Source organism: Kogia breviceps, chromosome 4 (genome assembly GCF_026419965.1).
Source record: "Kogia breviceps isolate mKogBre1 chromosome 4, mKogBre1 haplotype 1, whole genome shotgun sequence".
Lineage (NCBI taxonomy): Eukaryota > Metazoa > Chordata > Mammalia > Artiodactyla > Physeteridae > Kogia > Kogia breviceps.
The window spans coordinates 112,092,235-112,106,814 of NC_081313.1; the positions used below are offsets into that span (position 1 = coordinate 112,092,235).

General features: G+C 54.3%; 1 protein-coding gene and 1 long non-coding RNA gene across 14 annotated transcripts in view; one reads left to right on the forward strand and one right to left on the reverse strand.

Moving 5' to 3' along the window:
* Nucleotides 1-2,981: 2,981 nt before the first annotated feature.
* JADE2 (jade family PHD finger 2) overlaps nt 2,982-14,580 on the forward strand; it is a 51,343-nt gene continuing 39,744 nt past the window's right edge. For 2 of the 12 annotated variants that reach the window (XM_067031653.1, XM_067031656.1), the window contains exons 1-4: nt 3,025-3,085; nt 8,405-8,589; nt 10,121-10,249; nt 13,547-13,604. In XM_067031653.1, coding sequence (XP_066887754.1) covers nt 10,184-10,249; nt 13,547-13,604 — 124 coding nt within the window. In that variant the 5' untranslated portion in view covers nt 3,025-3,085; nt 8,405-8,589; nt 10,121-10,183. Of the gene's footprint in view, nt 3,086-3,937; nt 4,650-4,819; nt 4,939-8,404; nt 8,590-10,120; nt 10,250-13,546; nt 13,605-14,580 lie in introns of those variants that run through there. The other 10 variants (XM_067031655.1, XM_067031658.1, XM_067031661.1 and 7 more) reach the window with 7 other exon arrangements.
* Nucleotides 4,934-6,370, reverse strand: LOC131754406 (uncharacterized). Of its 2 annotated transcripts, none has more exons than XR_010840238.1 (4): nt 6,200-6,370; nt 5,900-6,074; nt 5,599-5,678; nt 4,934-5,361 (listed from the first exon to the last, which is right to left on the reverse strand). It is a non-coding gene; the product is annotated as an uncharacterized lncRNA (long non-coding RNA). The 2 variants fall into 2 exon arrangements; XR_009335267.2 differs by having other exon boundaries at nt 4,949-5,361; nt 5,599-5,735.

Here is a 14,580-nt window from a genome sequence, read left to right on the forward strand (position 1 = left end):
ACGGGAATAAAACACAGACTTACTAGAGCATGGACTTGAGGATATGGGGAGGGGGAAGGGTAAACTGTGACGAAGTGAGAGAGTGGCAGGGACATATATACACTACCAAATGTAAATTAGATAGCTAGTGGGAAGCTGCCGCATAGCACAGGGAGATCACCTCTGTGCTTTGTGACCACCTAGAGGGGTGGGATAGGGAGGGTGGGAGAAAGGGTGATGCAAGAGGGAAGAGATATGGGAACATATGTATATGTATAACTGATTCACTTTGTGTAAAGGAAAAATTAACACACTATTGTAAAACAGTTATACTCCAATAAAGATGTTTAAAAAAAATTTTTTTTTAAATAGTTTTTGTTTCCTGTCTAAGGTTGAGACCCCCTGAATTCTATACTCAGACCTCTGGAGGGAGGTGTCTATGACTCCAGGTTAAGAAGCCCTAGCTTAGAATGCTCTTCCTCCATAAACTCTCACAGTTCATTCCTTCACCTCCTTTTACTCAAAAGCCACCTTCTCAGCCAGCTCTTCCCTGAGAACTCTATTTAAATTGCATCCTCACATTCCCTATCCCCCTTTCTACTTAATTTTTCTCCACAGCACTTACCTTCAAATATAATATTTTTTTAACTTTTAAAAAAATTGTAGGCTTCCCTGGTGGCGCAGTGTTTGAGAGTCTGCCTGCCAATGCAGGCAACACGGGTTCATGCCCCGGTCCGGGAAGATCCCACATGCCGCGGAGCGGCTGGGCCCGTGAGCCATGGCCACTGAGCCTGCGCGTCCGGAGCCTGTGCTCCGCAACGGGAGAGGCCACAACAGTGAGAGGCCCGCGTAGCGCAAAAAAAAAAAAAAAAAAAAAAAAAAAAAAAATTGTGTATTTCCTTTAAGTAGAAAGTGAGTTGCATGAGAATAAGCATTTTTGTCTGTCATGTTTGTTCTGTGTTCCTAGCACCCAGAATGATGCCTGGAATACAGAAGGCACTCAATAAATATTTGTTGAAAAAAATGAATGATTACATCTCCAAGGACACCATGTTTCTTCTCTTTTTTTTTTTGTAAAAAGTTAATGAATGATTTGTGCAACTTTTAAGAAGGATTAAGGAGTTATAATTAGCTTTAATGCTATCATTCTATTTACATTTCCAAGGTTAACCTTAAACAGTAGCAGAGAGCTGTGGGAAGTCAAGGATTCTGATGGAGCGCCCGATCCTAAACAAGAAGTGTCTTCCAAGGACTCTTTAGGTGATCTGGATCGTACCCAGACTCAGGGGACCACCTCAGAAACAAAGTGCTGCTCATAAAATTCCTTCTTTTTGCCAATATAGAGATGAGGCTCCCATCCCTGATCAAACCAATAATACTAATTCTTTTTATTTCTGGTGTGGTAAAGTGTGGTAAAATGGAAAACACATAGGTCCTGGGGTCTGCTGGACTAGGTGCCTGTTCTGCCACCACTTGCTAGCTGTGTGACTGTTGGTAAGCTGCTAAACCCTTCTGAATAGGTAGCATGGTTTTTGTGAGGATGAAATGTGATGACTAACAGTCCACAGCACAGAGCAGGTGCCCTGTAAATGGTCATCCACTCCCTCTTCCTCCTCTAGATCATTTTATAACTGCTTGCCATGGGATCCTGATGGCTAAGAGGAGGAGCCTGTCCAGTCCTCTCCTGCATGTAAACCCTCTGCAACTAGACCCAACAAGAGCAGTCCCCTTGAACTGGGGCACTGTAAATTGGTACCTCCACTCTCACCTCATATGTGTGGCTACCATCTGGATCTTGACCATGAAGGCCACAATCATTTACAGTTTTTTCTCCTGGCCTTCCCTTTTGCCCACACTGGGAGATCTTGTGTATGTCCCTCAGTTTCTCAGTGCTAAGAGCTTTCAGGGAGTGTATTCACACCCTTCCAAAATGTAGGCACCAGGAAAAAGTGCTAATGTGCACTATGTACTCTGAGCCAGGCCCTGCTGTACACATATAGTGTGTGTGTATACACACACACACACACACACACACACACACACACAGGGCCTCAGGAAGCCTCCAACTACCCCATTCTACAAAAGAGGAAAAAGAGACCCAGAGATGAATTCACTTGCCCACATGAAGCAGCCTCTGAACTTCAGAGCCAGGAATAGAGCCCAGGTATTTAACCATTTCATTACGTGCTCACAACCTGCAGCATCTGTTTCTAGGCACTGAGTTTGAGGTTGGGAAAATCCTACCAACTGACCACTAAAAGCTAGAACCAGGTCTAATTGGGAGGTGATACCTAGCCCCTCAGTCTTGCCAGACAAGCCTCCCCAGACTTTGTGAATGAAGGCCAAGGAAATGTTGCAGTGACTCTCTTTGAGCTCGTATTTCTTTCCTGTTGCAAAAAGTGCTTATTTCAGCATCCATCATCTCCCTCTTTTGTGTAGACAATCCACCCTGTCAGAGGATTTGTGCTGTTATTATGAGTTTGTTTATTATTAGATTTATTTCTCCTATAAGCAAATGTGTTCACAACATTCCACCGGGGAATCTTCTTAATTGTCACATAAATGTCATCTTATGTAAATTGAATATTTATCTTTCCACAGAAGGGGTGGAGGGGAAAGAAAGAATAAGCAAACTTCAGTCTTGGAGAGGGAAGGTGGTTTCGGTCCCACTTCACAACTCATCCACGTGCCTTCAAAGCCAAAGGTGAGGTGAAGAAATTATTGGATCATCTTTGAGGGGCAGCCAAAAAGGAGGGGGAAGAAAAAGTTGGCAATGATGCTTTGAGGATATTGGGCCAGGCTTCCAGGTTTCCCCCCACAAAACCCCGCCTGAGACCAGACCACCCCCTCCCTAGCTGGGAGCATCTGAGAAGGCTGCAGCTTGCCCCCCACTTCTCCCCATCCAGAAGGCCAGCCCTGCTCCTTCCTCGAGAGAAGGTGAGCGCGGCGGGCGCAGCGGGTTGGGTGGGTGTGGCCCGCGGCTCCGGGAACGGACCCAAGGCCCCGCCACCGCCCGAGAGCCGCCCGACAGCCCGCCTGCCTGGCGAGCGCAAGCTCTTCTTCCAGAAACTGCGAGGATCCCAGCGCACTGTTTGTGCACCACAAGGTCAAGTCGGGAAGTGGAGCCGGAGGAGGAGGGGCGAGGAGGCGAAGGGTGGGGAGAGGGGCGCCCCGCTTCCTCGCCAAGTGCCAATCCTTGGAAGTTGCCCCTTGGTTTTTAACCCTTTAGGGGGACTGGGAAGGACGAGCAAGGGGGAGGTAGCTACCCCGGGGCAAACTCCTACCGGGCCCAGGACATGCAGCCACCCACCCACCCATCACTGCGTTCCCTACCCCCCGGAAATGCGGGGCAGAGCTGGGCGCCAGGAGGCACTCGGGCGGGGGGAGGGGGCGACGAACCCGAGAGGGACCCTCTCTACGGACCGCCCCTCCTTCTTGAGGTCGCCCACAATTTCAAGTTTCCCCCGCCCGGCATGTTAGTTTCCATCTGCTGTGGGTGGGGGAGGAGAGCCGCGCCCCCTCCCCCAGACTCGCGCGCGCCCCTCCCCTCCGCTCCTGCCAGCACTTTCTGCTCACTTCTGGCGCTGCGAAACGCCACGCGATTTATTCGTTTCGCATTTTAAAACCAGCGATTCAGGATCAGGGCCTAGAGCGAGGGTCTTCCAGCGCTGGAACCCCGGGAGGCGGGGTGCTCAGTGCAAACCTCGTTCCCTCCGCGAGTGTCGCCTTCAGGCTGTTATTTGCAAAGAAACGTCTTTTTGACGCAGGGAGAAATGGCAAATTTTAAGTACGTCATTAATATGGCGCCAAAAGATTTTTTTAAGTATAAGCTTGCTTTTTTTTTTTTTGTAAGGTTGCGGGGGGCGCCGCCCGGGTCTGGGGCGCGAAGGGGGCGGGGTGTGAGCAGAAAGTGTGAGAGAGTGGAGGGGCGGGGTATGTGTGTGAGTGTGTGAAGTGTGAGCAGACCTGATGGGACTTGCACGGGCGCAGCCGCCGCTTGGGCCCGGCCCTGGGGACAGGGCGGGCTGGGGGCGCCCCAGAGCCCGTGGGGAGTCCAGGCCCGAGGTGCAGGCAAGAGGGCGGTCCGGCAGGGTACCCTCCCCCCGGAGGCCTGCAGTGCTACCTGAACCCGCAGCTGAAGCCAAACAACTGGGCGGGGGGGGTGTAGGGGCGGGGGGGGGTGTCAGGAGTGGAAATCCGAGTGAATAAGAAAAAAGTGGCTACTCCCCCTCCCTCGCTCCTCCCGCCCGCCCCCACCCCACCCCCACCCCAACACATTTTTTTTTTTCTAAAGAGATCACAAGGAAGTCTTGGTTTAAAAAGAAACAGAAACATACACAGGGGGGGTTGGTGAATGGTGCCGACCGCGGCCATCGCAGTTGGAGGCTATTTGGGGGGGGTGGGTTAGAAGCGTCCATGGAGTTACTTTGCACCCACTCCTAGCGGCAAGGGCTTAGGTCTGGCGGGCTGACAGTCCCCGGCCGGGTGCGGTGCCGGGGACCCCACGGGCCCGGCCGCCTCCCTCGCCACGACCCCGGATGGATGCGCGCCCCCCGCCCGCCCGCGCCGGCCCCAGGAGCTCTGGGTTTCAGGAGCATCCTTCCCACGCCGGCCCCAGCCGCGGCGCATAGCCGGGGTTAGCGGCCCTCGGAAGGGCACCGCGGAGCAAGGTAAGATCCAGCCCCCGGCGACTGGCCCTGCGCATCTCCACGGCGTTATTTTGTGTTTTTGCAACAGATCTCCAGCGCTCCTCGCTCCCTCGCGCTCTCTCTCTCTCTTGCTCGCTCGCTCCCTCTCTCTCCTGCTGGCTGCTTGTTCTAGGAAGCCAGCGCGCGGGGGGGGGGGGGGTGCCGATGCACAGCACAGGGGAGAGAGATTGCGCATGTTGGTCAGTCGTGTTTTAAAGAGTACATTGCGGGGAGGCTGAGAGGGGCGCATGCAACAACAACTTTTGGAAGGGTGAGCTTGGCGACCTTCTTTATTAATGACTGCGGCAAAGCGCCCCCGGGCCGGGGAGGGGGCGCGGGCGGGCGGGGGCGCGCCGGGGCTGCAACTTGCCCCGCGGGCTCTGGCAGGGCGGAGGGGCTGCGGCGGGAGACCTGTGCGGAGAGGAGGTCGCGCGGCCGGGGACGTGGGTTCGGAGGACCCGGGGCTATCTGCCCTCCTGTCTCCCCGAGTTTATTTTGTTGATACGCAGCACGTCCGGGCGCCGAACCGGGCTGAGCCGGTGCACATGACCCTGCGTTGGGCTCACGTGCAGCCGGTCCGGTCCCAGACACCTTCCGGGGGCCACCGCCTCCGCCCTGTCGCCCCCTCTCCGGGCTGGGTGCACGCGGGCTCTGCACGCGGGGGCAGCATGCTCAGCTCCCGGACGCGGAGGCTCTGCACAAATTAAGCACAGTTTTTTGGAGGGGCGGGGGATACCCTTTCCAGGTGAGTATGGAGGGTGCGCAGCCCCAGCGCGGGGGGCGCGGGCTGGGGGTCGGGGGCAGCCCCCCCTCCAGGGCTGCGCGAGAGTCCAGCGGGGGAGAAGCGCTGGGAGTGGAAATGTACCGGCGGCGGCCGGAGCGGCGGGTGCGCGCCCGCGGGGCGACGGCAGGGGGCGTGGCCCTTGTTTACCTTCTCCCAAGTCTGCCGGTTCGCGTCCCGTTCTGGGGACGGTTCTGCAGTCCCCTGCCGTCCACCTCCACCCCTGAGCCCTGGGTAGTACCGGGAAGATGTAGGCAAGCGGCGGCCCGAGCCTGGGACTTACACACCTGACTCCCAAATGAGTGACATTGCAGCCCCCGCCCCCACCAAGCACCGCTGCAGTCCCTCTCCCGGATTCCCGGCCCCGCCCCGCCCCCGGCAGAGGCATCTTCCCGGCCTCACCTCCTTCCTCCCTCTCCCCTCTCTCCCTCCCTCCTTCCCACCCACTCGCCTGCGCCTGCGGAGCCGCTCCTGCCCGCCTCCTCCCCGCCTGGATGCAGACTTGTGGCTCCCTCCGGTCCATTCCCGCTTATCCCTGGGCCCTGAGACACCCTCTTCTTCAGGCCAAGGGATGAGAGAGGGTCAGCCTGATGACTCGTAGCTTTAATGTCAGAAAAGGGGAATGTCTGCGAGACAAGCAGGAAGCCTTCGCTATAGCTTCTAGAGGCCCAGGACACCCACCCTCCCTACACGTAACACACCATCCCCACACACACAGCTGCTACCCCCCAAGGGGCTCGGCTGCCCTCACCCGCTACGCCTAAGCCCCTCCTCCAGCCCCGGGGGCTAAGGCCACCTCCTGGCGCCACCCCCGGCCCGAACCGCTTCTTGCCCTTCCTTCGACTGGGCCGGAGCCCCCCGCAGCCACCTCCGGCTCCTCCTCCCGGCTCCCGCGGTCGGAATCACGCCGGCGCGCCTCCAGCCTGCTGTCCCCCGGACTGCCTTTAGGGGCAGGCTGGAGGCGCGCGCCACCCCCTCCCAATCCCCTTAACCTCTGCTGCCGGCCGGGACATTTTTTCCTTAGCACCTTGAACACAGATCTCTTGCCCTGGGCTACTGGGAACGGGAAGGGCTGTGTTTCCCTTTGCTCGGTGCCAAGGGCAGGAAGCATCCGGCGCCTCTCGTCTCTGCAGACTCCCAAACCTTGCCCCGCGCTTAACATTCTCTCCCACTCCTTTACCCCACCCCCCCGCCGCCCCCATCTACTGCGGGATTCCAAGACACAAAGTTTCATACAGGGTCTGAGTGTGCAGGGTGTCATCAGGAGGCGTCGTGTTTGCACTCCTAGCTGAGGAGCTGAGTGGGCACGACTGACCTGCCACCTTGCCTTTGTTGCAAGGGGGAGGAGCCCTGAGCTTTGAGTCCAGACAAGCTGTGAGGATGTCCCTTTAACGTTTATGTTTGCAAACTGAGTCCTGGGCCTGGGTGGTGGTAGGCCTGCCTGGCCCCTCCTGCCAGGGTGGCATTAACTCCCTTCACTGGTAAAATTCCCAGTAGGACATTTGGCAGAAGAGCTGGGCAGGGAGCTGCCAACCAGGCCTGGCCCTGTCTCCTGGGTTCCCAGGGTGCTGGCTTCTCCCCTACCCTGACTTCATCTCCCACCTTAGGGCCCCAAGTGAAGGCACCATCCCTCCCATCCCATCTTCCTCAGGCGGGTTGGGACTCGCAAAGTGATCTAACAAGAAGAGAAGGAAAATAACAACAGAGTAACTGTAAGAGGAAGGAATGAGTAATAAAGCCGACCCATGCAGGAGGAGGGCTTTTATGTTTAAGAGATGCTATTTGCTTTTTAGGTCACAGGCTGCAAAAACAGGCTTTGATCCGAAGTGGGCGAATAATTTATTGAGAAAGTTTGCATGGTAGGGGAAAAAAGGGATGTTTGTTTGATCTGGAGGCCTCTCAGTTGTCCCAAGTGCTGTTGGCTGTTGTTTAGAGTGGAAAAGCATTTGGTTCCACAGCAAATGCCTCACTGAGGGAAGTCCTCGCCCCAGGCAGCAAGAACTGCAGTGAATGTTGGTTTTGAAATTGTTTAGCCAAGGGTCACCCCAGCACTTTTGGAGCTGAAGTGTTTAAGGATAGAGTTGTTTGGGCTCGGGATGCAGCAAATGTGTCCAGAACATTTCCCATCCAACGGGCTTTTCCTTTCCCTAAATTGCCTGGCTAAACAGCCAATAACACTGATCCAAGAGGCTGTCAGAAATCTCCACTTAGCTTTCGTTGACAGGTGAGGTGGGACTGCTGATCCCCAGCCCCCAAGTTCTTCCAGAATCATGAGGTTAGGCTTTTGACACTGATTTCCACATCCTTGAGGTTGGGGGCAAGGTATTCTGGTTAATCAGTGTTCCAGTTAACAGGGAGGTACTTGTCTTATACCCAAGACCCAAGTCAGAGGCTTCCAGTCCAAATTCTTAACAGCTCATCCAGCAGTCTCTTTGTGGTCCTCACAGTTTTCCCTTTAGGTTCTCCAAGGGGAGGCCAAGTCAGAGTTATGAGGAAGGGGGGTCCCCCTTGCTTGTCCTGTCCTCCACATAGGACCCTCACTATATGTTTCAAAGATGAGGAACCCAGGAAGATTCTCAGAAAACCCATAGGAATCTGGAATACCCCAGCCATACCTGGGAGTTGTAGGTCTGTGCACTGTACACTGTACCCCGTACCCCCTGTCGGGGGGTAAGGTGCACTATTTGGAGCCAGACAGTCTAGGTTTGAATGCTAGCTTTGCAGTCACCAGCTGTGGCAATTGCTCTGTGCCTCAGTTTCTTCATCTGTAATTGGGGTTAATAACAGTATCTGCCTCATGGTGGGTGTGTGGATTAAGCGATATATTGCATAAAGAAGACTAAGCACAAAGCCAGGCATGTGGTAAGCACTTGATTAGTATTAGCCTTTCTTACTATTATTATTAATGACCTGGATAGGACCCAAATGCAGCTGACCTTTGATCTCTCCCCTTTAGGCTAGGCCAGAGAGCCAGCTCCCTTCTCTGAAGAAGGGATCAGAAGGACCCTGCAGTTGCCATTGGGCAGCCATCCATGGGAACGAGTGGACTGAGCTTTGCCCTCTCTGAGGTGGAGGGTAGGGTGCGAAGGTGCTGAAGGACAAAGTAGACAAAGCCCCTTTCTGTCTCCCAGGATCCCCTTGGTATGTCCCCAGAACTGGGTCTGGAGGGTGGGTGTGGACAGTGTGTTCTAGGGGAGCTGGGTGCCCCCTGGGACACTTGGAATTGCAGGTGGGCAATGATGGGTGTTGGAGGAGGGTTAGGCTCCCCCATGATTGGAGAAGTAAGTTTGAGCATCTGTGTATACAAAATCATTTTTGTCATGGCAGTTACTGTCCCTGAGAAGGCATCAAAGTTAATGATAGATAGGAAAGAGTGGGGCTCTGACCCCTGTTTAAAATGGTTTAACAGTGTGCAGCTCTTGTTTTCTGAATGTCTGGCCTTCCCAACACAAGCAGGCTCTGAGGACAGGTTTTCCAGCCGAAATATGATTAAATTGTATTAGCATCTTATTACATACACGCCTTAGTGGTCTGCCTCAGACAGGGAGAGTTTTTGTTTCTCTTTGAAAGATTGTGTCTGGAATGGTAAATTGCCTGCTTGAAAGCCTCCCCACCCCCCCTTTTTTTAAGGAGGAAGACGAAATCCTGCTGTGTGTGGTGGCAGGCTGGGTAGGCCTGGTGGCCCCCAGAGAGGAGAGGCCAGAGGCCAGGTTGGGGTGTTTTAACTGCCTGGGGAGCTGCTGCAGTAGCAGTCCTGAAAGGCCCACTGTTTCCAGGGTCAGCTGGAAGGGCGTTAATGGAGGCCCAGGGTGTTTATTTGAGTTTATTTGTGGAGAGGTCTTTAAAAGGGGGCTGGCATTGGGCATTGGTGTTTCAAGTCCAGACCCAAGGCCCCCACTAAGACCAATGGCTAGTGTTGCCAAGAAAACATCTGCCACCAAATTGCTGCCCTATTACTGAGTTGACATTGATCATTAGCCAGGGGCCCAACCAAATAAAGCCTCCTGGAAAATGTGTGAGGTTAAGACAGGGAAGGCTGGCTGTGCAAACGGGATGAAATCTTGGGCTGGGGTGTTTGCTCCAGCAAGCTGCGAGCAGGCCAGCTGGGCTGTGTGGTCCCACACTTCTAGAGGGAGGAGACAAGAACACGCTCTCGGCACTCCATGTGTACCAAGCCCCTGTTATGTGCTGGGGCGCCAGCAGGGATCCAAATAGTTGCGCTTTTTACTCTCAAGGAATGTATATTCCCAAGGAGAAGGACATTCAACAAGTAGCTCAACAAACACATTGTGATGGGTGCTCTGAAGAAGCTGGCTGATTGGGTGGTGGGCTTTCTGTAGATAAGGCAGCTGGCATAGACCTCTGTGACATAAGCTGAAACTTGAAGGATGAAAAGTCAGATGTGCTTAGGCTGCGTAGACCATTCCAGGCAGAGAGCACACCTGTGCACAGGTCTTGAATCATGGACTGTTTGATTTGTTTCGGGAAATGGAAGGAGGCCAGTTTGGCTGGGAAGTGGTGAGGATGGGGGCGGTGGTCAGCATGTGGTAGGCAGGGGTAAGATCACGTAGGGTCTTATGGTCAGAAGCTTGAGTTTTGCCCTTTGAGCAGCAGGAAGCCTTTGAAAGATTTTAAATAGGGCATGACATGATCTGATTTATGCTTTTTGAAGATTATTCTGGCTGCTGTGTGGATCTTGGATTATGAGGGAGCCACAGCAGAATCTGGAAGATGAATGAGGAGTCCTGCAAGAGATGAGACTGGCTTGGACCAGTATGGTAGCAGTAGAGATAGGGGAAAGGTGGGTGGATACTCACTGTGTCCTGGAGGGAGCGCCCACTGGACTTGCAAGGGTTGGTGGTGGGGCGGAGGAGGCTGTGGGCTGCTGCTCATTGAGGGGACTCAAAGAGGGGACCCGAAGGAGAGCCGTGGGTGTCTCCATGTTGGGGATGGTGTGGGAGTGCAAGTGGGCTGGTGGCAATGGTAGGAAAAGGGGACACTTTTCTTTCCCAGAGTCTTCCTTGTAGGTAAGGTTTCAAGAGCACTTTCTGTCCCTAAAAGCAAGTGCCTTGTGACCCCGAGGTATTTTCCCAGAGCAGACCTTGCTTTGGGAGAGGTTGGGGGAGGCAGTGGAAAAGGAAAACCAGAGGCCAAGACCATGTCTTGGCACTCCCATCCCCCACCTGCATGTATAGCCCTCGATTTCAGCTTTGGTAAAAGAGTCCTCCCTGTCCCCTTTGCTGGGTTGGAGAGGGCCTTCATGGGGCAAAAGGCTATGCCGCAGGGGAGCCTAGGCCTCATTTGGGGCTTCATTAGCCACTGACAGTAGAGGCTCACCTGAGGCAGGGAGGCCTTTGGAACAGACTTGGTTCAAAGGAAAGAAGCAAAGCAGTGGTTTCCCTCTGAAGCCTAGTTATTATTTCAGTTAAGCCACCGCAGAATCTGCTCCCTTAATAACACCCTGCTAAGGAGGACTCTGGGGTGTTTCACGGAGGGCAGGTTGGATGGGCGGCTGGCTGAGGGTGGGGTGCAGGTCTTCATGCCGACAGAGCACTCTGGTCCTAGGCAGTGAGAAGGTCATTGGCAGTCAAGAGGTCCTGTTGTAGGGGACCTTGCTTATTGTACAAGCTCACTGCCTCGCTGAGGAGGTCTTCAGGTGGGCGCTGGTTAGGAGGACTGTCCACCTGGCCCGAGTCTGCTGTGGAATTAAGAACCAGCACTCATAGGGAGTGCCAGCCACTGTGCTAAGGGCTTTATACTGCTCTCATTTACTCACCAGCTGATTCTGGCCCACAGATGTGTTTAGTTTGGCCCTCTCAAAGTGTTTTAAAAATCTGCATCTGTTGCCAACATTTTAAGTTCAGGAGATTTATGTAAAATTCCAGATCCAGTTTGTGTCCTTTGGGAGGTATGTCTTTTCCAAGGTCCTTGGTCTAGTGAGGGGGGCAGGTAGGACTTGAACTTGGCCTCCCTGAATCCAGTGCTCCTGCTTCATATGCTGTGAGAGAGCCTGGCTTGCCAAGTGCCCCTTTGCTGGAAATGAAGAGAAATACAATTCATGTAGAGGATTGCAGGAGAAAACGGGTGGGTGCACTTAGAGGACCTCTCCCCCTACTCCGTTCCACCTGTGACAGGGCTGGGTTGGCAAGATGTAGGTTAGAGTCAGAGTTCTGTTAAAGTCACCTCATCACACTCAGATCCCGGAGGACATCAAGATGGGCAGCTGTGGGTGGTGGAGCATTATTGCCCCATTCAGTATATGACCTGAGCCACTGGGCTGCTTGCAATCTGCTGCACAGAGTCAGGGTAGCCTAAAGGTCAAGAACATGGTCTCCTGAGTCAGACCTCTTACAAGCACTGTGATCTTGGGCAAGTCACTTAACCTCTGAGCTTCATTTTCCTCAGCTGCAAAAGGGAAGCAACCATCAGGCCCACCAGCACCAAAGGGCTGTTCTGAGGCCTCAGTGAGGTCCCTGTGTACCAGGATGCACCCCCTCCCCAAGCAATGGGTGCTTAGCAGTTTTAGCTCTTGTTCCTGCCTCCTTGGCGTCCATGCTACCACCAGGCATCCCTCCATACCCCCACACCCTCTAGAGAGCACTTTGCCTGCACCTTTGGAGCTGGGCAGCAAGCAGCCCCAGTGAACCTTCCTGTCATCCTGATCCTGCTACTGGGGACACAGGGGTGGAGAGAAGCTCCTGGCTAAGGTCAAGTGTGAGGCAGGAGGGTACTTCTGAGTAGCTCAGAGTTCTGGGTAGTCACACCCCACCTTAGAGAGCCAATGCTCCCTGGTCTCTGCAGGGCCACAGTCAAATAAGGTGACCCCCAGGCTTGGGCATGAGCAGACGTGGGATGACAGCAGGTGGCAAATGGGATTCCGAGTGGGGCTGGGGAGCCTGGCTGGCCTGCAGCTGGGATGGACAGCGGGGCTTTTTCCCTACTGACGCTGGCTCCTTGTCCTTTGCTATGGACAGTTTGGCAGCCCAGGGTCTAGACTGACAGGAGCACGGTGGAAAGTACTCTAGGCCCTGAGCCCCAGGTCTCTTCTCACGTTAGGACTCGGCCACTGACTAGCTGTGAGACCCAGGGCTGGTTAACAAGCCACTCAGTGTGTTCCCCTCTAAGAGGGGACAAGAGCAGGCTCTGCCACCCAGGACGCTGCAGGATTAGAGGAAATAGTGGGTGGGAAAGCACTTCCAAGAGGCAGGAGCTGACAAGGGCACAAAGGTAGCTCAGTGTGGGCTCAGGGATCAGACCACGTGGATTCAAATCCCAGTTCAGCCAGTCACTAGCAGGACAAGGCACTGAGCCTCCTCCGTAAAAGAAGCTAATAGCTCACAACTCCCCAGGTTGTTAGGAACTGAGATAGCATGGGTAGGGGAAAGAGCTCAGTATGGGAGAGCTGCCCTTCCAACCTCGAAGTTAAATACTGTAGTGGAGAGAAAGTTGGTTTTTACTTTTATCTGGAGAAGGACATTGAGGGGAGGGAGGGCAGCCCAGCCCAGCCCGTTCACCCTGGGTCTGGTGTGGCTCAGGCACCCAGCTTGGAGCCTCCCTGCCCCCACCCCATTTCCACACCCCTCTGGCTGCTGCTCTCAGTATGTGCCCTCAGTGCTGTCTGGACTGGCTTGTCCCTCAACTCCGATAACCTGGTCCTCCTGGAAGAGTCAGTCTTGTTTCCTGTGCCCTCCCTCCTCAGCACCCAGCAGGGTACCACTTGTAACTTGCAGGTGAGAGTGGATTCTTCTGTGGGCCTGAGTTTCTTTGAGTGGAAGCTGGCACTGGGCAGGTCCTGGTCTCTGTTCATTCTGGGGCTGCTGACCCCCTTGCCCTCCGTCGTCTTTGACCAGACTCTCCGTTGTCTGAGGCTCTGGCCTCAGGAGGTGGGAGATGCCGCCCCCTCTCCCAGCCCCAGGGCCCATGTAGGTGGGCAGGGAGAGGGTGAGGCTGCTGAGAAGAAGGCTAGGGCACCACCTTGTTCTCACTCTTTCTCTGCAGTGGGGTGAGTGTGGGGAGGTAGGTTATTGGGCAATTTTCTGAGAGATTGAAGATTTCCCAAGCCGCCTGTGAGTATAATGGGGCCTGCCTTTCATTGCAGATGGAAGAGAAGAGGCGAAAGTACTCCATCAGCAGCGACAACTCTGACACCACCGACAGTAAGGCCTTCCATCTGGGGCTCCTACAGGGAAAGTGTTTGCATAATTATCAGGCCCACAGGCCCAGATGGGGGGACAGTGCCCCACGGTCTCAATGCTGATGAAAGCATAAATCAGGCCAGGTCCCTCTGCTCCTAAGAAAATCCCCACACCACTGTGGCCTCCAGGGCCTTGCTGTCCTCTTTACTCTACTCCCCTTTACCCTCTAGCTCTCAGCCCCATGTGTTTTGCTCTGGTTGGAACAGATCAACTCCCCTCTGGGCCTTTGCCTATGCTGTTCTTGGCTGCTAGGAACACACCCCTCTCCCTCTGGCCCTGCCATTGGGTCAGGGCCCTGTAGAAGTGTCCACACAACAGATAAAAAACCTGTCACTCTTCATTATAGTGACCTGATAAGTATCATTTCCTTATTAAGGTAAGCTCTTTGGTAAGAGGGGTCATGTCTTGCTGACTGCTGTATCCAGCTAGATCAGGCACATAATAGGTGATCAGTAAATGTTTGCTGAAAAAATTAATGAAGGAGTCTGACCTTCATGGGATCTTGGCAACAGAACCTCAGTGTAGACTTGTGCGGGGTCTGGGTGTGCCAGCCCTGGATATGGGGGGTGGTGCACTGTTACAGAGAAAATGGGGCTTAGGGAGCCTCTTCTGAAATACGGAGGCTAAAAGGGTGGTTTGTGTCAGGTGAGGGCTTTTTTCTGGTACTAGAAGGCAGCTCTTCTTAGATGCCCTAAGAACCTTGGCCTGCATGAGCCAGTCGGAGTAAAGAGTTCCATTCTGCCCTGTGTAGGAGAGACACTCTGCCAGGAAGATCCCACTTAGTGGTGCCTTCCGGTGAAAGCCCAGGCTGAGGAAGAGCCTGCACTGCCAGGGAGGCCGGGCCTGGAGCCCTGCAGCTGTAGACCTTAGTTTGTTCACGTATGTGGTGAGCAACTGGGATTGGGGAGATCTCCAAGGCCCCTTAGAGCTCCCGGAG